The sequence below is a fragment of the Phoenix dactylifera genome, chromosome 5, assembly GCF_051530095.1.
Source record: "Phoenix dactylifera cultivar Ajwa chromosome 5, Ajwa_hap1_PhDact_Kaust_v1.1, whole genome shotgun sequence".
Classification (NCBI taxonomy): domain Eukaryota; kingdom Viridiplantae; phylum Streptophyta; class Magnoliopsida; order Arecales; family Arecaceae; genus Phoenix; species Phoenix dactylifera.
Genome location: NC_143194.1, coordinates 14,458,506 through 14,485,686, shown reverse-complemented (window position 1 = coordinate 14,485,686; position 27,181 = coordinate 14,458,506). Strand labels below are relative to the sequence as shown.

The following is a 27,181-nucleotide window of genomic DNA, read 5'->3' as shown; positions in this document are numbered from 1 at the left end:
TTGGAAAAACGTAGCAAAATTAAAAATCCGCTCCATATTTTTTTCTCTAGTGCCTGCCCTATATGATTTTTATTCTTTATACACACTCCAGAGCAAAAAATATTTCTACATGAAATTAAATATCATTTATACACATGGCGGACAAAGAGTTATACTATTTGCACACATTGCAGACAGAAAGCTCTACGAAGGTAGAGCTACCATTTTAATATACATATTAGATATTACAAACCAAAACCCTAGGAAAATTGAAGGTAGAGCTACCGTTTTAATACTGTTTGCATTCCCAAACAGACCCTATGAGCATATATGCAAAGAAAGCAATATAAAAGAAAGCAAAGCTGCCCCACAGCGAGAACAATGGTTAAAAAAATCCCCAAAAAGAGATGGCTAGCCAGTAGCAATTATATTGCTTTATTTTAAGCCACCAAGTCACCCCCCACCACCAACACCCGCTGCGCGCCTGTGGGCGCGCGGCATGCACGCATGTGTGAAGAAACTTTTGAACCATGACTAAAAATTCATACTTTAGATAACAAATAAAATCCAACTTTCTGCAAGATATGGAAAGAAAAGAACTGGTTCGCATTTTTCCCAGTAAACGCTCTGCAAGCCAGGATGTTATGGGCATTGCTTCTTTGAAGATGTAATTGGGCCAACCCCTTCTTACTGATCCAATAAAAGAAAAAGAAAAGCTTGTTTAACTTCTCAAGTTTCTTATGTTCATTTGATGGAAGTTTGTAATCAAGGTGAATTCTTTTCTGTGTGTATTGATGGCTGTTTAAGCTTTAGAAGATGATAAAGGCCAGCAATGACATGCAGCCGGCTCGTGGGAACGCCTGTTTTTGCCAATGCTCTTCCATGCTTATCCAGAAGCACAAAACAAGGCACATATTTGATGTCGTAATGAAGGAGCTGCACATATTGGAAATCATGCATTTAATCTAAATATACTAATATTTAGTAATGACTAAATATAAATAAAGACAATTCAGATTGATGACTGATTTTTTTTTTAAGAAAACAAACTTTAAAATTAATTTTACAAAAAATTAAAGAAATAAATAGAATGAAGATAATCCAACCAATTAATGCCGGTCATATAGAGACAAACAACAGCAACTTGCATAAAAGATTAACATATCATGCAATAGTTGTGCAGAATGATAAAAAAAATCAATAATTAAATCTCTAAAATATATCTTCGTAAAGCACCTTAACCTTCCTTAATGGTTGGTCGACAACAAAATTGTGTTCATATATCAGCAGTGAAGTTAACATGTATGAAGGGACAATGCTATTTCACCAAGCACATTCTAGTGTCAGATTTCCACTAGTCGGAGCTTCATGCTACTCTAATCTTACAGCTACAGCCAGAGACAATTACTAGCACTGGCACCACCCATCAACATCTTTCAATTTAACAATGATCAAGTGAAAATATGCAAACATGAACTCCTGGGCATGATTTGTTTACATATCAGATCAATAGGTTTTGATCCTAAGTTGATAAATGGTGTAGTACTATTCCTTTATATGGAATCAATTGAATCTTTTTGGTTTGACACCATAATATTAAACGCAATGAGAGACAGAAGACAGAACAAAAATATTCCATGAATTGATGCTGTATGCAACCAATTTCACAATGTATATACTAAATTAAGAACAAATAAACTGGCATTGAGCAGCAATGTGATCACTGTTGAGAACTAAAGCAAAACAAAACTCCTTGAAGTATCTGAAACAGTATTCAAGTCGATCAACACTGAAATTTGAGTAGCTAAAAGGTGCCGTGGTAAATTAATAGCTCATTGAAGAAACAAGGATATGGATTTATTCAACAGATGATGAGACTAAATTGCATTTGGATATGGGGACAGGTTGTATATGTGAAGTCATGGATCTGATGAAGTCATTGATTCCTTATTTGGATTCAATTTAAGATCTGTATGAAGAAAGAAAGAACAAAAGAATTGAACAAGAAGGCGAACAAAGATTAGAGAAAATTAGGCAGAATAAGGAATGAATTGATATAAGGAAAGTTAGAAAGATGAAATATAATGTGAAAACAAGGAGAAGAAGAATACAGAGAGTCAAGTAGGGAACAGTAGGCAAGAGTAGGCTAGTCATAGATAATTTGCAACTTTTCCGAAATGACAACAAAACTTCCCAGGTTGTTCTCATATATTTCTATATAGGGTTTGGTCCAGTTCTATTGTCATGATGCTGATCAAATTTGATAACCTGACCTATATCCAATAACCTAGTTTCACACAACCAGTCCAATACCTGTTAGCACAAAATATGACTCATTCTACTAGATCAGGAACATAAAGAACTGCATCTAAAGGCTGAGATCCTTAAACTCTTGTCAGTAATCTTGAACTGCTTCGCTACCTCGCTTCAGTTAGAGCATTTAGGTTTAGAGGTTTTCAACAGACAGGATGTAGCAATGTTCAAATTTTTCATGCATTTTAGCCTATGTTAGAATGAATGTTGCACATTTGATGTGGTTGTCCTCCAAGGTCATCACCAATCTTATCTAAGGCTTTTAACCTCACATTCGCAAATTGAAATTGCTTTCTTAGCGAGTTGACAATAGTAAAGTAATCATGAACAAAGAAGAGGCCTTCCTGGAAGGTTGTTAGTTCCAACTTCTACAATAAGTTAGTCACTACACGTGCACTTGCTTATCTTGGCACTTGTTAAGGTCGGCATGATCAAGAAACAAACATAGTTTTAACCTATAGGAGTGTCACATGAACGTTTCGTAGGTAAGTTAATGTCATCAAACTAAAAGTTTGAGTCTCATGGTGCCAATAATAGCAACAGTAAGACTGAAGTGTGCTTGCAAATCATTCATTATTTTGTCATATGATCCATGCATTTCAAGTTGATCATCAAGCTTGACATGCATATGGCAAAAATTCATAAAGTGAGAAATGCAAGTGCAACCAAGTTGGGTACCTCCTTCAGAAACAGTGAACACAATATTTATATAGAATTATGTTGAAGTACTACATCTGCAAAAAGACTTGGTTACACACGAGCGGATATCCACTTAGATCCATCAAGTCTAAATTAGATGATGGGGATACCACATCTAAGCTATTGGATATGATCTACTATCTCTAAACTACTTATACTTCAAAAATTATATAATCTAGAGACCCCCATCCTATCAAGAGGTCAAAAATACTATATCATATATTAGATAACACCACACTGTTAGAATGCATTATGTAGTAATATAAATATAATTATAATATAATAAATAACATAATAATAATATAAATGGGAGAATATTTGTTATATGATAATATGGTAAAATATGGAAATGAATTATTATGCATTATAATATGATACACTAGTTTTAATTTTATAAGAATAACAGTACCTTTGTACTATTATTACCATATTATACTAATAATATCATAGTACTGCTGATAACAATATCCAATGGTATTAAGTAATTGTTATTATATAATATTAATTATAGTACCTTAAAAGTTATGATAACATAATAATAGTATCAATTTTCTATATTGCATTGCTAATGTGGTACTTGTCATTATACATTATATCATAAATTTTGTAGAGCTATTATACTTGCATTACAGAATGAATATAAACATAATATTCTTCATTACATTATATTATGTTATATTATATTATGAATATATGATATATAATATTATATTATTCTATTAATATTAGCATGCTCAAAGGGGATGGAAGGGATGAGTATCGGAATAGCAAGGACACTATATGCCAATCCTCTGCAAATAATCGTTGCATCTTGCAGCCAACTTCGGCCATGAACCATTCCGCAACAAAAGGGCCGCATGCATGCAGGCAACAATATGCCTGCAAGTGCCTGCCTACAATTTGCTTGCAGCATGCCTAGTTGTAGGCAAAACAAACAGCCCCATCATGCAACACAAGCACATGAATTATTTCCTTTAAATAATCAATGCCTACAGGTCACGTACTCAAGGAATAAAGTGACCTAATGCTATGTACAAGTGGCATAGGACAATGTAACACGAGAAATAACTGAATATGATTGACCCAACTCTACATTGGAGTTGCATTCACTTTGGTAGCAACTTAATGTAAGGGATACTTTAGAAACTACTAATACTATTCACTTCTTTGTCAAATATTCAGGTCATCCTACCAAGTTCTTCAGCTTAGTGCAAGAGATAGAGTACATAGATAACTCGTAAGAGAAATCTATTCTAATACAAGAAGCGACATGGTCCATCTAGGACCAATGGTTCATAGGTGATCCAAATAGTGTATGAAACAAATTGCATGTCTGGTTATGGAAGAATGGATTGCTTGGATCAGAAGGCATAAGACAAGCTTGAAACGAACCACCATAAAGGGGATATGAAAGCCCTCTTTGGCCTTGGACATACAGGGATGAAATAGGAATAAATTAGAACAAGTATGGAGGTACAGGACCTGATATGGAGCTCCTAATACCTCGTAGAGAAGTCCACTACATCAAAACTGATGCTTATACTCTGTCAAGGCCAGTGAAGGTGGTACTTGGCTCATTGAATCTACCAAATCGCCACTGAACGCACATGATATCCACCAGAGGACATGCAAAACACCTTTGTTGAAAAGGAATGCATCCAATAATCTTAAGAGAATGCCTTTTTCCCACTATATTCAAGACCATTACTAAAGGAGTATTTACAGGTTATGTCCTCTTTACATTTGGTAGATTCCATTTGTGCACTTAAAACTTAAGATTAATACTACTTTGAATGGAAATAAGATAGAACTAATCAGTAACTCTTAGTTCTCTAAAGATCGTAACATCATAGGCAATCTAGTTAAGCATAGAATAGTTTAAATGCTGTTCAACTATGTGTCCAAATGTTGATATCTTGACAGTGTCTTGATTCAACTCACAGTAAGGGGGATCCAATGCTATGCCATCACATATTGGAGTATCCTCATTTAGGTGAGGTTTCATTGTAGAAACCATTTTAATCATGGTTTCTTGGCATTACGATGCACTAAAATTCTAATGCAGCCTTCATCTATGCCCAATTATTCCAACTAGTTTCCTCCTACATCAAGTTTGTGGTGCTTGCCAGTGGGCGAAGAAATGCACATGGCACTAGTCAAAATAATCCAAAGACTTATAGACGCACATAAACCTTAATCAATTAACTATGGTGCACTTTTGGGTACCATACTCTTAGAAAGCATAGATTGCAAACTTTTGAGTACTTAAATACTCTCTTCCTCCACGTGGCTAGAGCAACTTTTCCTGGTTCACTTCATGGTCAACCCTAAGTTGAATATTACCCTTTCATGACCAATGACCGAGATGACTCTAGTCAAGATCCCATGGATTGTGTCTCTAGGCTGATAACAGAAAGAATGTGACCAGTTGCCAATGGAAATGGACAACGATAGTTCTGCCAACCATAAGTTATAGGAGCCTACATTGGCCAATTCCAATGAGGAAGGGGCTACCAGCAGCCCCCAATCTAATAATGAAGTTGCTTATTTCCATGGAGGAAGGAAAAGAGGTAAAAACCCCCACATGGATTGCCAATCATTTCTAGTAAGGTTCATTGCTCAGATCTTGTGAGCGATACAAATGCCTTTGGGATAAAGTTCTTCTTGCAGGTTCAGAACAATCATATTTATGTTTGTGAGAATATACTTCATGCTCTTTTCCTTATTTTCAAGGATGGATTTCATGCATTTTTTAGACATCATATCCAAATATATAGACTATGTTCTATTCAAGAATAAAGCACAAATAAGGACTATATAAACTAAGGTTTTCCTACTCGATACCGGACCCCGTACCGATACTATCTTATTACAGTGTCAGTAAGCCAAGTACGAGGGCCAGTTCGGCATACCGTACCACATATCAGTTCGGTACCGATATGGTACAATACAATCAGTACACACTGGTACTGATCAATTCAGCAAAACTATTATAAACCTTATTCCTGCCAAACAAGTTTAAACAACCTAGACCAAGGGAGGAATGGTTATTAAGATCAAACCTGCTTAATCCTAGAATTCTTGGAATAAGGGCTTTTATTTCTTTTTTCTTTTTTATATAGACAAAAACATCTGCCACCCTAAAATTATTCCAAATAAGAATAGAAATCCAAACAAATAGTAAAGGAAATAACTATGTTTAAAAAAATCATTATTTTAAAAAGAATAACTATTTTGTTATACTTTTCTATTCCCAAATCAACATTGCCATAAAGAACAAAACAAAATGTTTCAACTCAAGATGTTGATCGTGTACAACCATTCTAAAAGGTTCTAAGCTCCTTTTTGCATGTAGTCAATAGTCACATTGTAGTGTTCACTTGCAACCTCATGTGAACTCATTATATTGGCTCTTCCACACCTTGTGCCAGAGCAACCAATAGATGATCTACAATTTGACAACTGCCCTCAATCATTGTTGTAGATGGACAATCATAATTTTTCTCCATGTCATTGGTTTGGAGAAGAACATTATGATCTAGATAGTTCAAGGAACCCAAATCAGGATCACTTTGATTAGTAGGTTGCACAAGGCCTTCAACTTGGAGATGACCATGTAGTGAATTAAGAAAGTTCCTCCAACAGCGAGGAGAACACTATCAAGGAAACAAATGTAGATGACACCGTCTATTGAGACGGCCACCTTTGTTCCATTTTAGGGTCTTAGGGCTAATAAAATGGTCATGTTGTGTTAGAAGTATGCCCTAGAAGCCAATTTGGCTGACGCATTATTTTATTCTAGGACATAATTTTGTACTTGACTATTTATTATTGAATAAATAAAAGGCATCTTTTTCATTCATGTTCTTATGTGTCCATGAATCGTCCAAGGAATTAATAAGATGATGACGCATATTCTCAAGAGTTGAGAATTTGAGGCATGTGTCATTGGTGATTAATTCCTGAATTGCTCCTAATGCACATATTGCTTTCTTTGATGGACGAGTCTTGAGTCCACAGTGTAGGGACACTGGAGCAATTGTGCAAGTGCTTGTTAGAGAACAAGGGTACTGAGCGTGACCAACACAAGAAGTCACTTGGATGTCTATCCACTCGTCAGTGACTTGCTTGATGTTGCAGTAGTGTGACTGGTCCTTTGACCTGCGATGCTTCGGCTGCTCACAGTGAGGTTATTGTAGTTTGACTGCACAAATACATGGTCTCTAGCCATATGGGTCCATGCAGTGTAAATTGGCTGCAGTAGGTTCACTATAGGAGTAGGGTATGCATCTACAAGGAATCTATCGACCTTGATAGATAAGGAGAGATCCTATGTGATTTATAAGACTGAGTTCGTAAGACCTCGGCCGGGGCAGATTGCACAGTGGAGAAAGAGTTCTCCGCTCTCGAACTTAAGTCGAATAAATCTTGACATATGACAGACGAAGGGGTTTGACGAGTTATCCATGACCTCCGTCTTGTAGGGATCTACGATAGAAGGACTGTATCACATGATAACTGCACCTAGAGGTTCATCATTCTATTCTGCTGGGTAGCCACTACATGCTGCTAGGTGTCATTGGTGGATGGTGGGACTCATAGGGATTATCTTGATGATCGATAAACCCTAATGAGTAGAGTTGGAATCATTCCGACCCATTGAAAGGAGTTTTCAATGATATTGTGATAGAGATCACAATATATCTCACTACCAGTCAGAGTAGAACCTATGGGGTCACACACACTAGAGGCATTGATCGATCCGATGGTTGAATCGTGATTAGGAATCACAAGTAATCAATTCGATTGATAATAAGTTGAGGAAGGAACAAAGGGAATTAATTAATTGGACTTGAAACAAGAGTCCTACTTGGAGTTGGATTCTTGGAGTCCTAATTGGATTAGGACTGGGATTCCTACTTGGACTGGAAATCCTATTTGGAGTAGGACTAGGATTCCTACTTGAAGTAGGATTCCTACAATCCTAATTAGATTAGGAGTTTTGAATTAAATTTGGATTCCTACTTGGAGTAGGATTTCTAGAGTCCTAATCGGATTAGGACTTGGAATTCAAATCAGAGTCCTAATTGGATTAGGACTAAAATTAAATAAGTCCTAATTGGATTATGGTTTCTTAAGTCCTAATAAATTATTAATCTAATGAATCAACATGACTCCTAATTGGGTTAGGATTGAAGAGTTCAATTAAGTCATGGTTCATTCAAGTTCTAATTGGATTAGTGTTGACCCCCTAATTGATTTTGATGAATACAAAACACTAGAGTATAATTCCCTTTATCTTAACAATTTATTTGAGGATTTCAAGTGTTTAATTAAGAATATTGTTAAGAAATGTCTAGGCATGTTCCCATATTTTTTCAAGGATTTATTGAAGAATTTTTGAGATGAAGAAAACAGATCAGGGACAGCCGAGACGTCTCCGGTTTGTCCCAGAGACGTCTCTGGCACGAACAGGAAGAATTGGCACGTCTGGAGACGTCCCCTGCACCTGGCGAGGCGTCTCGCAGGGTCGGAGTCGACTCCCGACTCTGCGGAGTCGACTCTCTCAGAGGCGGCAGAAAGGCCGATTTCAAGGGATGCGCGCGAGTCGTCTCCAAAGGACGCGGAGTCGTCCCCACGCATAAAAAGCAAACATCCCGAGACGTCCCCAGAGAGCGCGGAGTCGACTCTCTCAGGGGATTCCAGAGGATGTGTTTTTCGTTGACAAAACTGCGGAGTCGTCCCCAGAGAGCGCGGAGTCGACTCTCTCAGGGGATTCCAGAGGATGTGTTTTTCGTTGACAAAACTGCGGAGTCGTCCCCAGAGAGCGCGGAGTCGACTCTCTCAGGGGATTCCAGAGGACGTGTTTTTCGGTGATACAACTACGGAGTCGTCCCCGACGTCGCGGAGTCGTCCCCATGCAAAAAGCGCAAACATCCCGAGACGTCCCCGTAAAGTGCCGAGCCGACTCTCTCAGAAAAACAGAAGAACAAGCATTCAAGTCGTTCTTCTTCAGAGTCGTCCCCGTAAAGCGCCGAGTCGACTCCAAAGATCGTCAGAAGAATTTTTATACAGCCGAGACGTCTCGCGTTGAAGCGGAGACGTCTCCGGAGCGCCTGGGACGCGACTGACACACTTTTGCAGGTTTGTTTGAATTTCAAACGTTCATATTTTTGTGTCTAACGGATCTATTGCTTTTTGGGCTATAAAAGGGAGTTCTTAAGTGCCTTCCAACAACTTCTCACCAACCAAAAACAAGATCATTCAAGAGAGAAGAAAGAGAAAGAGGTTCAAGGGAGTTAGTGCATTCAAGAGGAGAAATCAAGTGCATTCAAGCTTTCCCAACTGATTTCGTGCTCAACTACTCACTCCCACTCGGCATTCAAAGCTCACATTCAAGCCAACGCGATCCACATCGGAAGAACCACCATTACCCACGCTTCCAACGGCAAAAAGGGTTCTTCCGGATTTTGTTATTTCTCATTGTTATATTTGCTTCTTAAGAGCGTTCAAATCTTTTGTAAAACCTTTGTTTATTATACTTGTTCCAGTCAAGGGACTTGGAACAAGGGATAGGCGTCCCAAGCCTAGGTGAAATTGGGGGATTGTAGGGTTCGTTGTTAGCCCGGTGTAAAACAACGAGTTGGGTAGTGCACTCGCAAAACTACCGTACTGTAATCGCTGATTATAGTGAAAATTCCCAAAGGTGTTTGGGGAGTGGATGTAGGAGCAGTGGAAGCTCCGAACCACTATAAATCTTTGTGTGTTTGCGTTTGACTGTGATTGCTACTTTAGTTTCACCTTTGCACATACACTTGTGTGTTTTGTTTTAATTAGTCAAAAAGTTTTAAAACACCCAATTCACCCCCCTCTTGGGTGACCATCTCTGGGCAACAATTAGGACTAGGATAGATTGAACCCAATTGATTCATGATTTGGTTAAGACCTAATTGAATTAGGACTTAGCCATAAGAGGGACACCTAATCCTCCTTAGAGGAGGATTAGGGCATCACAAGAAGGAGGGGATCACGCCCCTCCTCCTTCTCTTCTTGGGTGCGGCAAGAAGGAGGGTCGGCGCCCTCATGATTAGGCATCAAGGGCTCCTAATTTGTAGGAGCCCTAGATCCCTTTAAAAGGAGGTGAAGGGAGGCGCCCTAGGGCATGTGAAAAGCCCTCTCCTCTCCAGCCGTGGCCACCCTTTTCCCCCTTTGCTTCAGCCGCCAACAGCAAGAGAAAAGAAGAGGAGGCGTATCCCTCCTCTTGGGCTTCTTCCTTGGCTTCAACGCATGAGAAGAGAAGAAGGCTGCCAAGGGCTTTGATCTTCTTCCTCTCTTCATCCTTCTTCTTCCTCCTCCCAAGCACAATCAAGGGTTGGTTAAAAGGGAGGACATCAGCCATCAAAGTTATCTCTGCAAGGGAGCTAGCACCCCGGGGAGATAGAGAGCTTGGATCGGTTCCTGCTTCGTGTGGATACCCGTAGAGGCCGGGCACTTGAACGGCTTCAAGCGAACCTTCATCCAAAAACCACGATCATCAGTTTGCGGTGATCATCTACCCGCACAAGGTGAAGATCTGATCTTCTAATATTTTTAAAAAGGTTTTTAATCCTTATCTATCTACGAACGGTTTTAAACAACGTTCATGCGATGAACGGTTGATCCCGCGCATGCCTCTTCCGCTGCATCTGAAATTTTTGAAATTTTTCTGCGGCATGGGCGGGTTCCTAACAGTGGTATCAGAGCCTAGGCATCGTAGATTAAGGTAAGGATTAATTATTAATAGGCTTATTAGATCTGAAATTTAAATGATTATGCATGCTGAAAATTTTCTGCATGCAGATTTTTTCTAGGGTGCTGAATTTTGCATGCTGATTTTTATGTGATAAAAAGATGATTCTAATTGCATTGTTAATGGGATTACAAAGTTTAGAATCATGATTAGCATGATCAGCAACCTATGTCATGAGATAATCAATTAGATTTCAGATCTGAAAATTATAATTGCTGCATGTGGTGATGATCATAGGATTCAAACCCTTTTGGTATCAAATATAATGACCTGCGATGTGATCTGTAATGTCATGTAATTTTTCAGATGCTTGCATGCATCTTATTTAATGTTTTGAGAGGCCTGCGTGCCTCCTAAAAGGGAGATGTAATTTATTATTATTTTTATTTTATATCTGGTTGTATTTCTGTGATGTGATGTACGTCAACGATCAAGTCGAAGATGATGCATGAGATGAACAGGGGTCTAAGCGGTTGATGGCGATTGGATCAAGAGTTGATCAAGGATCGAATCAAGGAGGCTTGGAACCAATTCAAGGGTTGAAGACCAGTTGATCGATTGACGTGCATGTGCTTGTAATACGACCTAATTAGAATCCATGATCATCACCTATTTAAAGTTTAGCTTTATTTGATGCTGCGATTATAACTGCCTGTGATGTGCCGTTTGCATGTGATGTGAATGAGAGTCGGGTAGATAGATTTACATGTGATGTAGCAAACCCAATGAGACCTAAATTAAAACCTCCTCAATCAAGTCAAAAGTGAACCAACATGAGCGAGTCATATTAGATTAATTGATCTAATTGGTGTCTAGGAAAGCATGAAAGGTGGTTACTTAATTAGGACCTTACTCTCTGAGTAAGGGGAGCCTCCCACCTGCTTACCTGGCCAATTGTTCGATTACCTCTTATGAAGAGCTCAAGTTACAAACACTAAGACCTGATTAACCAATATTAAGTCAATAGGTCTTCCACTGTAGTAGAGCTGCTAAGGTCTTTCTGATGTTGATTTGTCTCGGCTGGATACAGTGGGCAAGTTGCATCGGGGGGCTGGACCTCTCTATAGACATTAGATGTTGTAGGGTAAAGGTGGGGTTGGGCACCAATAACTGTTAGGTGAGGACCCAATGACGACTTTATTCCTACGGTTATACGGTGGGTCTGACTTAACTAAGAAATGGGACCAATAACTGTTAGGTGAGGTCTTCATGGCTTAGAGACCAAGTTGCACTGCAACATGCTTGAGAAGCATTGTACAAGAGTTGTACACTCATCCATCTATGTGTCACCAATAACTGTTAGGTGAGGTGCCATGTAGATTGGTGAGACCGCAGTACCTACTAGAAACCCTAGTCGCGTAGGATTTCCGTTTTCCTACCAGGGGAGTGTGAGGAATTCGAGAAAATAGTGGGAGGTACATTTGTTCTAAAAGACCCTAGAACAAATAAGGATCAAGTACAAAATTCTAACTAGAATCTTTACTCTATGAGAATTATAATGTCAGCTTCTAAATTTTTAACTCATATCCTATAGAACAACCGTTTGACCAAACCCAATTATAAAGACTGGCTCAGCAAATTTCAAAATAGTTTTGAATTGTGAGAAATTAGGGTATGAACTAGACCATGGAATCCCTGTATTACCAATCTGTCCGATCACTGATCAGCGTAAGACGCATGCCAAGTGGATGAACGATGACAATAAAGTTAGGTGCTACATAATGGCATCCATGTCCAATAAATTTTAATGCCAGCATGAGAACATGAAGATTGCCAAGGACACATTAAAACACTTGCAATAGTTGTATGGTAATCAGAGTCACGCAGCTTGGTTTGAATGTCCAAAAGGCTCTTCAAGGCCAAGATGCGTGATGGGCAGTCTATCCATGATCATGGTTTGACCATGATAAAGGACTTAGAGAAGCTTGAGAAGCTCGGCATGATTATGCACAAGGAATTGCAAATGGATTTGATCCCACAATCCCTTCTAGCTTCATATGAACAGTTTATAGTAAATTATCATATGAAAAAGATTGTAAGCACCAAAACAGAATTGTTAAATAAATTGGTAACTATCTTAGGGACCTTGAAGAGTTCAAGAGGCATCGTTCTCGCTGTCGAGTTGGTTTCTAATTCCAAAAGAGAGTCTATTTGGAAGAAGAAGAAGCCTGCGAAGAAGCAGAAGACTGAGAAAACGCCAAGTAAGGAAGTTCCAAGAAAAAGGCCAATTGCAAGGAAAAAATGTTTTCATTTGCATCATGGACGGCCATTGGAAGAGGAACTGTCCTACATATATGGAAAGCATAAAAATATGAAGGGTGACAGACCTTCAGAAGGTATGTCAGATATGCTCAGGATACTTAGGGACTGTTACCTGTTGCTAGCAGAAATTTGATTTCTATATCTTGTTTAGCACAGAAAAATTTTTATAAAACTACTGTTCCATTTATTTGAGAAATAAATTGATTCAACGTGGTTTTATGATTGACAGTCTCTATCACATACATATGGATGTATCTGTGAATGTATCTGAGCAAACAATGAATACCATAGGATCTAATAGATCTAAAAATGAGATAAATCTAAAGTATTTGTGGCACCTCAGGCTTGGCCATATAGGAGAAGACAGAATAAACAAATTGGAGAAACATGAACTTTTGGGCTCATTGACTTTCGAGTCATATTCGATTTGTTAATTCTGCCTTCAAGGAAAGATGGCCAAATTATCCTTTGTAGGACACAGGGTGGTCCACTGAAATACTTACCCTGGTACACACTGATATGTGTGGCTCATTCGATGTGCAAGCTAGGGGTTGTAATTTTTACTTCATTTACCGATGATTACTCACGGTATGGATATGTGTATGACACACAAATCTGAAACTTTTGAAAGTTTCAAAGAGTTAAGATATGAAGTAGAAAAATAAACAGAAAAACTCATTAAGGTTCTTCGATCAGATCGAGGAGGTGAACACCTTAATAGAGAGTTTCGTGATTATCTCAAGGAGAATGGTATAGTTTCATAATGGACTCCTTCTGGTACACCTCAGCTCAATGGAGTGTCAGAGAGGAGGAATCGGACTCTATTAGATATGGTCTGGTCCATGATGAGCTTCACTAATTTACCCTTGTTTCTTTAGATAGATGCCCTATTTTCAGCTATTTACTTATTGAATAGAGTTCCCTCTAAAGTCCGTTCCTACCACACCATATGAGATATGACATGATAAGAAACCAAGTCTTGGTCATCTCAAGATTTGGGGATGTCCGGCCCACGTCAAGCGACTACAGGCAGACAAGCTAGAGGATAGGACAATTAATGCTCGTTTTATAGGATATCCTAAAGAGTCATTAGGATACGACTTTTCGTCCCAAAGGATCACAAAGTGTTTGTGAGCCTAGATGCTATCTTCATGGAAATAGTTTATCCTTGACAGAGACAGTGGGAGAAAAATTGAGCTTGAAGAGAAAGTCTCTAAATAGCAACGAACCATTGTGCCTATAGAACCTATTTATATTAAGCCAGTACACGATGTCCCTCAATCACCTCGCAGATCTAGTAAGGTCTCCCATTCTCCCGATAGATACTTAGGTATACTAGAAGAGGATACCGAGGAAATGTTCCTAGTGGGAGATAGGGATCACATACAGGATCTCAAAACCTATGACGAGGCGATATCTGATATCGATTCCGAGAAATAGTTGGAGTTAGACTCCATGCATTCCAACCAAGTCTGGACCCTAGTAGATCCACCAGAAGGTATTGTACCTATTGGATGCAAATGGATCTACAAAAGGAAGATAGGTTCGGATGGAAAGGTAGAGACCTATAAAGCAAGGCTAGTGGCGAAAGGGTATAGCCAACACGAAGGCATTGACTATCAGGAGACTTTTTCACCTGTAGCCATGTTAAAATCCATCCGAACATTGCTTGCCATTGCAGCATTTCATGATTATGAAATCTGGCAGATGGATGTGAAAACTGCATTCCTGAATGGATATCTTAATGAAGATATCTATATGGAACAGCCTTTGGGTTTCACTTCCAGTGATGGAGATCACAAGGTCTGCAAGCTGCAAAAGTTCATCTATGGACTAAAGCAAGCATCTCGGAGTTGGAACACTCGTTTCGATGACGCAATCAAAACGTTTGATTTCATCAAAAATGAAGAGGAACCGTATGTTTACAAAAAGGTTAGTGGGAGTGCTGTCGTATTTCTCGTACTATACATGGATGACATCCTCCTGATAGGGGATGATATTCCCATGCTAACCTCGGTCAAGGTCTGGTTGTTAAAAGAGTTCTCCATGAAAGACCTTGGGGAAGCATCCTATATTTTGAGAATAAAGGTCTATAAAGATAGATCTAAAAGGATGCTTGTCCTGTCACAGAATATGTATATAGAGGGAGTGCTGAAGAGGTTCGGCATGGAAACCTCTAAAAGGGGATTATTACCCCTTAGGCATGGGATAAATCTCTCCAAGAAGATGTGCCTTAACACATCTGAAGAGATTCAGCGGATGAGCAAGATCCCTTATGCTTCGGCTATAGGGAGCCTCATATATACCATGCTATGTATGTGAAATGATATAGTATATGCTGTGAGTGTCACGAGCATATATCAGTCAAATTCAAGCAAGAAGCACTGGATAACTGTGAAGAATATTCTTAAGTACTTAAGAAGAACTAAAGATTTATTCTTGGTCTTTGGAAGAATATCAGAGTTGAAGGTAGAAGGATGCACACATATTGATAATAGAAAGTCTACATCAGAATATGTGCAATAATGGTTTAGTAAATTGGAAGAGTTCCAAACAACCAATCATTGTAGATTCTACCTTAGAAGCTGAATGTTAAGCCATCTCTAAGGGTGCAGTGGAAACCTTTTGGTTTAAAAGGTTCATTGCAGAATTAGGTGTAATGCCATCAGATGCCATAGCACTCTTCTGCAATAACAAAGGCACCATAGCACTAGCTAAGGAGCCAAAGGTCTCACCAGAAACCGAAGCACATAGAGCGGAGATTTAACCTAATAAGCGACTACCTTGAAAAGAAATAAGTAGAGGATCAAAAAGTAGACTCCACAGGAAATGTGGTGGACCCATTCACTAAGCAGATAACTCAGCAGAAAACTAAAACGCATCTTGAGAAGATGGGGCTTAGATTTATGGCTAATTGGCTTTAGTGCAAGTGGGAGATTGTTAGAAGTATGCCCTAGAAGCCAATTTGGCTGACGCATTATTTTATTCTAGGACATAATTTTGTACTTGACTATTTATTATTGAATAAATAAAAGGCATCTTTTTCATTCATGTTCTTATGTGTCCATGAATCGTCCAAGGAATTAATAAGATGATGACGCATATTCTCAAGAGTTGAGAATTTGAGGCATGTGTCATTGGTGATTAATTCCTGAATTGCTCCTGATCGATGGATCATCAGGAGGACGGTGATTGATCCGCTGAGATTAGTGCACATATTGCTTTCTTTAATGGACGAGTCTTGAGTCCACAGTGTAGGGACACTGGAGCAATTGTGCAAGTGCTTGTTAGAGAACAAGGGTACTGAGCGTGACCAACACAAGAAGTCACTTGGATGTCTATCCACTCGTCAGTGACTTGCTTGAAGTTGCAGTAGTGTGACTGGTCCTTTGACCTGCGATGCTTCGGCTACTCACAGTGAGGTTATTGTAGTTTGACTGCACAAATACATGGTCTCTAGCCATATGGGTCCATGCAGTGTAGATTGGCTGCAGTAGGTTCACTATAGGAGTAGGGTATGCATCTACAAGGAATCTATCGACCTTGATAGATAAGGAGAGATCCTATGTGATTTATAAGACTGAGTTCGTAAGACCTCGGCCGGGGCAGATTGCACAGTGGAGAAAGAGTTCTCCGCTCTCGAACTTAAGTCGAATAAATCTTGACATATGACAGACGAAGGGGTTTGACGAGTTATCCATGACCTCCGTCTTGTAGGGATCTACGATAGAAGGACTGTATCACATGATAACTGCACCTAGAGGTTCATCATTCTATTCTGCTGGGTAGCCACTACATGCTGCTAGGTGTCATTGGTGGATGGTGGGACTCATAGGGATTATCTTGATGATCGATAAACCCTAATGAGTAGAGTTGGAATCATTCCGACCCATTGAAAGGAGTTTTCAATGATATTGTGATAGAGATCACAATATATCTCACTACCAGTCAGAGTAGAACCTATGGGGTCACACACACTAGAGGCATTGATCGATCCGATGGTTGAATCGTGATTAGGAATCACAAGTAATCAATTCGATTGATAATAAGTTGAGGAAGGAACAAAGGGAATTAATTAATTGGACTTGAAACAAGAGTCCTACTTGGAGTTGGATTCTTGGAGTCCTAATTGGATTAGGACTGGGATTCCTACTTGGACTGGAAATCCTATTTGGAGTAGGACTAGGATTCCTACTTGAAGTAGGATTCCTACAATCCTAATTAGATTAGGAGTTTTGAATTAAATTTGGATTCCTACTTGGAGTAGGATTTCTAGAGTCCTAATCGGATTAGGACTTGGAATTCAAATCAGAGTCCTAATTGGATTAGGACTAAAATTAAATAAGTCCTAATTGGATTAGGGTTTCTTAAGTCCTAATTAATTATTAATCTAATGAATCAACATGACTCCTAATTGGGTTAGGATTGAAGAGCTCAATTAAGTCATGGTTCATTCAAGTTCTAATTGGATTAGGACTAGCATAGATTGAACCCAATTGATTCATGATTTGGTTAAGACCTAATTGGATTAGGACTTAGCCATAAGAGGGACACCTAATCCTCCTTAGAGGAGGATTAGGGCATCACAAGAAGGAGGGGATCACGCCCCTCCTCCTTCTCTTCTTGGGTGCGGCAAGAAGGAGGGTCGGCGCCCTCATGATTAGGCATCAAGGGCTCCTAATTTGTAGGAGCCCTAGATCCCTTTAAAAGGAGGTGAAGGGAGGCGCCCTAGGGCATGTGAAAAGCCCTCTCCTCTCCAGCCGTGGCCACCCTTTTCCCCCTTTGTTTCAGCCGCCAACAGCAAGAGAAAAGAAGAGGAGGCGTATCCCTCCTCTTGGGCTTCTTCCTTGGCTTCAACGCATGAGAAGAGAAGAAGGCTGCCAAGGGCTTTGATCTTCTTCCTCTCTTCATCCTTCTTCTTCCTCCTCCCAAGCACAATCAAGGGTTGATTAAAAGGGAGGACATCAGCCATCAAAGTTATCTCTGCAAGGGAGCTAGCACCCCGGGGAGATAGAGAGCTTGGATCGGTTCCTGCTTCGTGTGGATACCCGTAGAGGCCGGGCACTTGAACGGCTTCAAGCGAACCTTCATCCAAAAACCACGATCATCAGTTTGCGGTGATCATCTACCCGCACAAGGTGAAGATCTGATCTTCTAATATTTTTAAAAAGATTTTTAATCCTTATCTATCTACGAACGGTTTTAAACAACGTTCATGCGATGAACGGTTGATCCCGCGCATGCCTCTTCCGCTGCATCTGAAATTTTTAAAATTTTTCTGCGGCATGGGCGGGTTCCTAACATGTTGTTCATAATGTTTCTTGTTACTTTAATAGTTTATATAGAAAGTAGCTAAAGGGGCCAATCCAACTTGTACAGCCAATTGACTAAAGGTGGCATTAGGAGATGATGACTAGCTTCAAAGGTAAGTTAGGAGAGAGAAGGGTAAGAAAATAACGAATTATCAAGCTGTAACAATTAGGCTCAGACAAATAACAAAAGATCAAAGCTTAATCTCAATTTTCAAGCTCGAAATTAATATCAAACTAAATCCGATCAAACCAAGGCTTGATTAACCATGACAAAGTTACTCGTAGCGCAGTATTATTAAAGAGTCTTCTCAGGCACCTAGGCATCCTACCTAGCCATATAGGAACACATAAGCGACCAAGTTAGGCTGCGCATACACGCCACTGGAGATGGGTGAGTGAGGTATTAGTTACTTATCCTTCTATAGGAAAGAAAAGATTTTGTGCATCAACTACATAACACATCCATCTGTGCAAGAAAGAAAAGAACGAAAGGAGAAAGGAGAGAATAGAGGATTATCAAAGAGACAATCCTATTAGCTCTCCTTAGTCACTTCGTAAGCCTATTCGATGGCCACCAATGGTTTCACCAGAAGCAACAAGTGTTTTATTTACCTTTCTTTCTCCTCCATCCTCCTGTCTCTATCTTCCCTGCCATCTAGGTCCCATTTTCTTGCTTTCTTCGATGTTGTCCTTTCTTTCTCTTTCTTTATCCGCCATCCTCTAGCACTCCGGTCGTACCTCCTTTTCTCTTCATTCTTTCTTCTTCTCTTTCTTGTTTCTTTTGTCTTTCTTTATCCTCCATCCTCTAGCACTCTGGCCACTCCTCTTCTCTTCATTCTTTTATCTTTTTCCTTCTTGTTGTTTCTTTCTTTCTTTATCCACCATCCTCTAACGCTCCAACCATTCCTCCTCTTCTCTTCATTCTTTCTTCTTCTCTTTCATGTTTCTTCTTCCATCTTTTTCCTTCTTGTTGTCCAATTATGACAATTCCTTGCTCTTTTCTCTTCTTCTTCCCTTCTATAATTCGTTTTCTACTTCTTCTGTCCTCCATTTTTTTCTTTTTTTCTGCAACTTTTCTCCTTCTTCTTCCTCTTCCCCCAATTCTTTCTTCTTTCTTTATTCTCTTTCTTTTCCTTTTGCTGATCTCCTAGAGAACCATTCTTCTCTGTTTTCAGATCTTTCTTTCTAGCCACCTTCTTTTCTTTTATGTTTTCCAGACCTGCTTTCTTTTTTATTTTCTAGTCAAATTCTTACACTTCTGCCCCCTCAATATCTTATACTAGTGTAAATTGTTTGGAAGATCTACATCTATATTTACCGACTTGTTAATGAATAAGTAGTCAGTTGTTCAATATGTATTACCAAAGACCAGACAAGATAGATACGATGTAAAAGGATTTTGTAATCCGGACGGTCGGAGATGATTGGATAAGGTATAGAGAGCTCGAATGTCTAGTTATCTTCTAAAGTGAACATCGAAGAATAATGTCAGTACAAACAATAAGCACTTCAAGAAAAAAGAAGGTTGATCATGACACCAGAAGTGTCCTTTGCGTTGGTCTTTGCATTTCTCCTAGTTATTTATGCCTAGAATTTATAAGAGACCTGTCATTAATTGTAGGCAGTAAAGTGTTTGCTTACTATCTTGTAGTTTATTGTGGAAACTTTTAGTATGACGTGTTGTATTTTAATATTTCATAATCGCTTTTCATATGCTCTACATTCATCCCTTCTAGTCAAAGATGAGTTTAGAGGAAAGGAACATGTTGTTTGGAATTAAAATTATCCTCTTTTAGTTTAGAAGTGTAATCTTCTAAGAATTATTTTGCTATTATCTTCTTCGAGGTGTCCTTGTGGGTGGAAAGCCTATTTTGAGATTGCCGTTGCAATTCCTTCCTCTCCTCCATCATCCAACATCAATTTGGTATGATCATCTTGAAGTATTTAATCCATTTGCAAGAGTATATGTCAAATTGGTATTATTGTTGTTAAAACAAGCAATTAATAAAAGGAGAATACTCCAAATACCAAAGGTTGAATCCACTCCACTTTAGGTCAGAGGAAAACTGATTTAGCAAGGTTCATAAATGATGATTTTTGAGCAGGTTGTCCTGCTACATATATATATCAGAGGTGATACTTTCTTTAATGCTTGAAAGGGAAAAAAAGTTGTGAACATGATCATGGTCAATAAAAGCATTCAAATATACAGTTATTAAAGAGAAAATGGTCAATTTAGCCTACCGTGCTCATATAAAAACAATCCAAACAAATAGTTGAGCTTTTGATAACTAGCAATAGGAACTTCAACTATTTGACTTACAACAGACAACTTTTATAGCCCTAATCCATTAATGTTAATGTGGTAACATTGTACTAGTGGATGAAGGAGAAAAAAGAACTAGCTAAGATCCTATAAGGTTTTCATGCATTTTTTTCAAATAAAGGCATAACTCTATATGAACTTCCCTTAAAGTCTTGTGGTACACCCATTGGAAAGCTAAATTTTGACCTCATGACTTCCTACTGATAAGTTTTCCTTGTCAAATGTTAAACATAACAATTAGACTAGGTACACCAGGTGTACTCTGTTTAGTTAATTTTTGATGGACGATGGAGAATCAAATGGGTTTTCTAGGATTAAGTTAAACTCTAAACATACACATACAGACACACAAAAACACAAATCACATCTGTAAATATGGAGTTCATGTGTCAACCATTGCACAAGAACTAACAGAATTATGGCAAGACTATTTGAGAAACTTATGGGAAATATTCATAAGAGAGATCAACAACCAGATGTTTGTAGGTTGAAGATTTAAAATGTGGGCCATAGAATCTTCTGATGAATGTACAGTTATTTCCCAAATATGAGTCTGAGACACTCCCACATAGTTCCTTTCATTTAGTTGAAATTCAAAATGTGCAACCTCTAAATGTCAAGATGTTACTTGGATGTTCTTAGTGAGAAGGTAAAGTCATCAAATTCTCTCTTTCGTTTGCGAAGCTGTTACAATGACACCAAAATGACGGGAATTTCCAATATCCCACTAAAACATGATTTGAACCTTGGAGTGACTGTTGGTCAAGTTGTTGCTATGAAGGATGACATTATCATTTGCAAAGAAGTTTACAAATCAAGTATGATTGGAATCACTTCAGGACTTCTTCTCTTTTATGCTTACCATACTTCTCTCCAAGTGAAATGTTCAGCCTCCCCATGTAATGTCATGGTAGAATCATTAGGGTATCCTAAGCAGTAAGCATGCTTCAGCTTCCTTCTTGAAGGAGTAAATTAATAGAGACCTATCAATTTAGAACAAGTAAAAACACATTGTAAATCTAAATTAAACCCCTAGAATTGACACTTCTTGTTTAGTGACTATAAGATCATAGATTAGCTCAAAGTATAACCAAGAGGTTAGAGGCCAACAGGTTGTTTGGGAGTTTTATGAATTATCAGTGCATAACGACACATCTAACTGTATGAAATATAACATAATCTGAAAATAATGTAAAATCACAAAATATCATGAAATGGATCGGATCATATTGGAAAAATTTGTAAAAGTTATATGTTTCATCACCACTTTGTGAAAAATCTTTAGGTATGAATATATTAGATACCTGTGACTCGATTGGTGAAATAGTCTCCCTCTCCAAAAAAATATATTTTTTAAAAAAAAATATGCCTTTTCAAACAATATGCTTTTGATTTCAAAATCATGACATCCCGGTCCTTCCTACATTGAGCAGAATTTACTTGTTCATGATTTCTTTTCCTCCCTATTACCTTATACTTTCTAATTATAGACCTTCTTCTTTTAACATCCATAGATTTGTTTAAAAAAATATCAACTCAAAATTAGAAATTTTTGAATCAAATAACGAATAGAATCATGATTTTGAAATCAAAATCCTTGACAATAATTTAAGAGTTTAATCATATAAGAATGCTTTTAGTTCACATATTTTTTAAATAATCCCAGGGTATTTAGATAATCATGGTCTTATATCAAAATGATGTTTCTAAGTGTTTAAAAGAATTAACTCGTATATGATACATGAAGGTACAAAAGTATTATTGAAGAATTACAACATAATTAGTCTACAACTACATTTCAAGCCCCAAACGACTTTTTTTCTTTGACAAATGTTATGTTACACACTTTACTCCTATTATTAATTCTTGAATTACTCTTACATCTACCAAGTTGCACCTTAGTAGCCAAAATCTTTTGCTGAAGTTGTCATACTCATTTTGAAAAAAGCATTGAATTATTTCTATTGGTAATGGTACCAATTGAAGCCAAGTCAGTATGGTACTGATATTCTATTGCAACACATGATACAGTTTTTTGTGCCAATACCGATGCAACCACCCTTTTTTTATTTTTGGTATGTTGATATAGGGTTGCTATTAGGCTGAGGGTTATTTTAGGGTTTGGTTAGAAAGGTTTTGGTTTATTAAGATTGAACTTCTTTTTGAGTGTGTCATTTAAGTGTCCTTTCATATAGGCTACGAACAGTATTTAAAATTGTAATGGGATAATATAGTTTTGAATGAAGAAAGAATATCTTATGGTACTTTCACCTCCATATATTTCTTCATCTTACTTCTCCTAATCCTTTCCCAGCATCTCTTCTCTTTCTTTCTTCTAATGAAACATATAGCATGAGTTTGCTCCTACTTGTTGAGGCCCAAAATTTCCCATGGGACTACTAATAGAAATCCCATGACAAGAATGCAAAACATGTGAACACATGGATATTTCTTTCTTTTTTGTTTAATAAGATAACAAAATGTTGTCTCAACATATGAACATATTAGTAAAAGTTGAGATCAAAAAGTTAACCCTCACTCTCTTCTACCTGCTCGAATGCAGAATATCCAAAAAAAGCAACAGGCTCCGTATTGACTAGTATTGAGCAAAATCAGCAAGTGCTGGTCTATACTTCACTGCAACAGTTGGTATCAAGTTGTACAGACTAGGAAAGATTAGTTCCATTAGGCTTTCTCATATTAACCCCATCTCTAAGCCTGGTTCCCTACTATTGCAGTAAAATATGCCTGATATGGACCAGTACAAACAAAATCTTTCATTCTTGCTTCGGAATTTCACATGTACACCCGTTTTCTAAGTAATTCCCATTTTTCTTTTGGTGCTTCCACACTTGAATATGCTCCAACTTCAGGTAACGAAGGTTCTATATTGTGTGATGGCATTCTGCAAAATTCAATTAACTACACTAGGATAAATTTCACCACTCTCCTTACGGTATGAAGGATCAATGAATGTTAATTACAAAAGTTGAGTGCAATATAAATGCTTGTTTCCTCCTTTTGCATGTGCTTAATTAAGATTAAAGATGGTTCAAATTGCAATAACAATCCATCTAGGATAGGGGAATTGATTTGAATCACAATAGCACAACTCTCAAAGTAAGTAGGCTTATTAGTGTAGAAAACATCAAGTGAACCAAATGCACTCAATTTCATTAAAACCCTAGAGGAACACCTCTTGAAATTCCCATAATGATACTACTGTGGAAAGTCATTTAAGAAATGCAACCTCTTAGGCCTATGGAAGAAGAATCTTAATCAAATGACCAGCACCTTGAATCCTCATAAAACACTGAGATCAAAGCTGAGTCAAAGCAAGGAAAGTTTCAGGCAGCCACGTATTGCACACCTGGATGTTTCATGCAAAAACCATGCCATGTCTAACAGTAGTTGTTCTAGAATTACTCACAGTAACTCAGCTATTTCAAATATAGGTGTCCTTTTAGTTTGAATAAGTACTGATGTTATGAATTATTCTCAAAGCAGTCAATTTTCAAGAAGAGCTCTCTTGTAGAAGATTTCATTAAAATTTGAAAATTTTCCCCATTATACCATCTGCTGCATATACAATATCAATATCTGCATTGGGTTATCTCTACAGTAAAGCTTCCAATCAAGGTACGTCTCAGTATCGGGCTCTGTACTGATACCATCCTATTGCTGTATTGGAATGCCCGGTATAGAAGCCAGTTTGGTGTATCAAATATCGGTACACCCTTTTACCATATATCGGTACCAACCTAGTATGGTACCGTATGCTCTGTACCATCCGATTCAGTACGGTATAGCATACCTTGCTTCCAATCTAGTTAGAAGACTAAGGTGCTTTTTTTTTTTTGCTATCTAATGGCGAGATTGCAAGAAATTTCAAGCCTTAGTGTTAAAATGATGTTTACTCAATGGATACCACGTTCTAATTTTTACCTTAATTACCATGTTCAAATTTTTGACCTTAATTTTTGTCTCGATATGAATACGTATAGATTCATATTAGTCTCAAACATAATTCCACAATCAAAGGAGTATTGGTATAGAGCTTGTAACAAGCAAAGGATGGAAAGCGATGCTATTTTTATGAGAATAAAAGCTTAAATTCCGAAAACTATGAAGAGAAGAAAAGCCCTAACCTCGGGGAGCCATCTCTCATTCTCCGCGTCGGCGAGGACAAAACTGATCCACTTGGAGTTCCTTGCCTCCAACTCGAGCACAAGATCAAGCAAGGAGTTGCAGAGCCGGCACTTGGGGGAGTAGAACTCGATAACGGTCGCTTCCTTCCCGCTCGCCAGGGCCGAGGCGAGGGCTCGGTGTTCCGCCTCCCCCTGCTCCTCGCGTGACAGGGACGGCGTCTTCTGGCGACGGGAGCCGGCGGCGGAGACGGCAGAGGGGGAGGTGCCGCCCCTGGACGCGGCGGCGGTGGCGGACTGGAGGAGGTTGTGGGCAAAAGAGCCGAGGTTCTGCAAGGATTTGAAGAGCCAGGGAGCGTCGAGGGATCCACAAGGATTGGGGGATTGGGGGTTTGGGTTCGGATCCCACGGCCACTTCCAGCAGAGAAGAAGTGGTGGCTTCGGAGCGGCTACCATTTCCCGTTTCGCAATCACGGCCTTGCGATGCGGGACAGCAGTAATGCATCGGTCTCGTGAATTATAAAAGCTTTGTCCCATTTGTAGCACGGGCCCAATAGACCATAGCGGTCCTATAACATTCAACAGGTACCGGACCCAAACCTATTGGATTGGGTTCAATTTGTAGTTGACCCTGACGTGACCCGAATAACCTTCTAGTCCTAAAATTCTTTAGATGAGCGTGGTCATCAGCTAATGGAATGGATCTGGTTTCAAAATCATAACTTGAAAATAAAGTCTCATCGGTTTCGGGTCAAGCATGTCCTACCTGTTTGCATCCCTATCGTTAGTGAATGAGATCTTGCCGTCTCATATTTATTATAACCCCTGGATTGTTTTAGATTAAATCACAGCCCTCAAATCAAACCTCCCCTTCACTCATCGTTTTGCTTCCTATGTGAGACGCGCCTGTTTGGAGATGGGCTACGCCGCGTGTAGCGGCGCCTAGCGGCCAAGTGGGAGTTTTTTGTAGTGGAGTCCCAAAGGCTGTCTGGGGGCATTCTAGTGTTGTGGAAGCGGGAGGTGGCCACTATAGATGTATTTCGTAACTGCCCTCAATAGGTTGTAATGGTTATTTCGAAGCCCAATGAAGTCCCGTGAGTCCTATGCAGCGTGTATGCGAGCACCGATTACAGAGTTAGGAGAGTTTTCTAGCATGAGATTACCAATTTGGTATCCCAGGATGTTCCGACATTGAGAAGAGAGGCGGCAGGGCTTTCACTGATTCGGTAGATCAGAGGAAGTTCCGAGACTTTTTGTCGAGGAATGGCCTAGTGGATTTTGGCTTCTCAGGGCTACAGTTTACCTGGTGTAATAACCAGTCCGGCAAAACCAGGGTGTGGGAGCAAATAGACAGAGCCATAGCGTCTCCAAATTGGATCCTCCGCTTTCCCACCTAGCGGGTTAGTCACTTACCCCGGATTACATCTGACCACTGTCCATTGTTGATCTCGACAATGTCGAGTTCCAACCATCACTGACCCTTCCATTTTGAGAAGGTGTGGTTGTCATACCCCCGGTCCTAGGATATTGTCCGGGTGGCTTAGAGCATGCCAGTGCGACGTGATGCCATGCAGCAGATCCACGCAGACTTGAGCTCACGAAGAGACGGTTTCGCTGATGGAATAGGGAGGTCGTGGGCAACATTTTTAGAAGGCTGGAGGAGGTAGAGGCTTCAATTGCTTATCTTCAAAAGAGGGAAAACCAGGGGGTGAGCTCTCGGAGGTTGACATGGCGGGCCTACGGGGGGTTATTTGCCACACATCACTCACTTATGCGACAGCATGAGGTTTTCTAGCAAATTTAGGATCCAATGGGTCAGTGAGGGGGACCGAAATATCAGCTTTTTCCACCGGATGACCGTCATCAGAAGGCAGAGGAGTATGATCCGATCCTTGCGGAATAGAATGGGCCAACGGGTGGAGGGCGAGTCTGAAATTAGATAGGTGTTGCTTGACTTTTTCAGATCTAGATGGACGGAGGACAAGGGTGTCGAGGACATCAGTCAGCTCCCAAGGCCGAACGTTGGGATTGGAGATGTAGAGAACGTGGCCTTGATTCGACCAGTGTCAGAGTTAGACGTGCAGAAGGCGGTTTGGGCTCTGGCAGAAGATAAGGCCCCGGGACCGGACGATTTCTCCCCTTTTTTTCTTTCAGAGATATTGGCGCATCATTCGGGGAGCAGTGGTAGAGGCAGTATAGTTGTTTTTCAATCAGGCAATAATGACAGAGGATTAGAAGGTCACCTACGTCACTCTAATACCAAAGCGCCATGATGCAGCAGAGCCGAGCCACTTCAGACCCATCAGTCTGTGCACCACACTGTACAAGGTCGTGGTAAGGATTATGGTGGGCAAGA

At 39.3% G+C, this 27,181-nt stretch overlaps 1 protein-coding gene across 1 annotated transcript; it reads right to left on the bottom strand.

Moving 5' to 3' along the window:
* Window positions 1–172: 172 nt before the first annotated feature.
* Window positions 173–25,342, bottom strand: LOC113461039 (Thioredoxin superfamily protein). Its single transcript, XM_039117083.3, has 2 exons — window positions 24,829–25,342; window positions 173–915 (listed from the first exon to the last, which is right to left on the bottom strand). Exons 1-2 carry the CDS (start codon window positions 25,279–25,281, stop codon window positions 745–747), a joined length of 624 nt encoding a protein of 207 aa, XP_038973011.1. The 5' UTR covers window positions 25,282–25,342; the 3' UTR covers window positions 173–744.
* Between the last annotated feature and the right edge of the window lie 1,839 nt (window positions 25,343–27,181).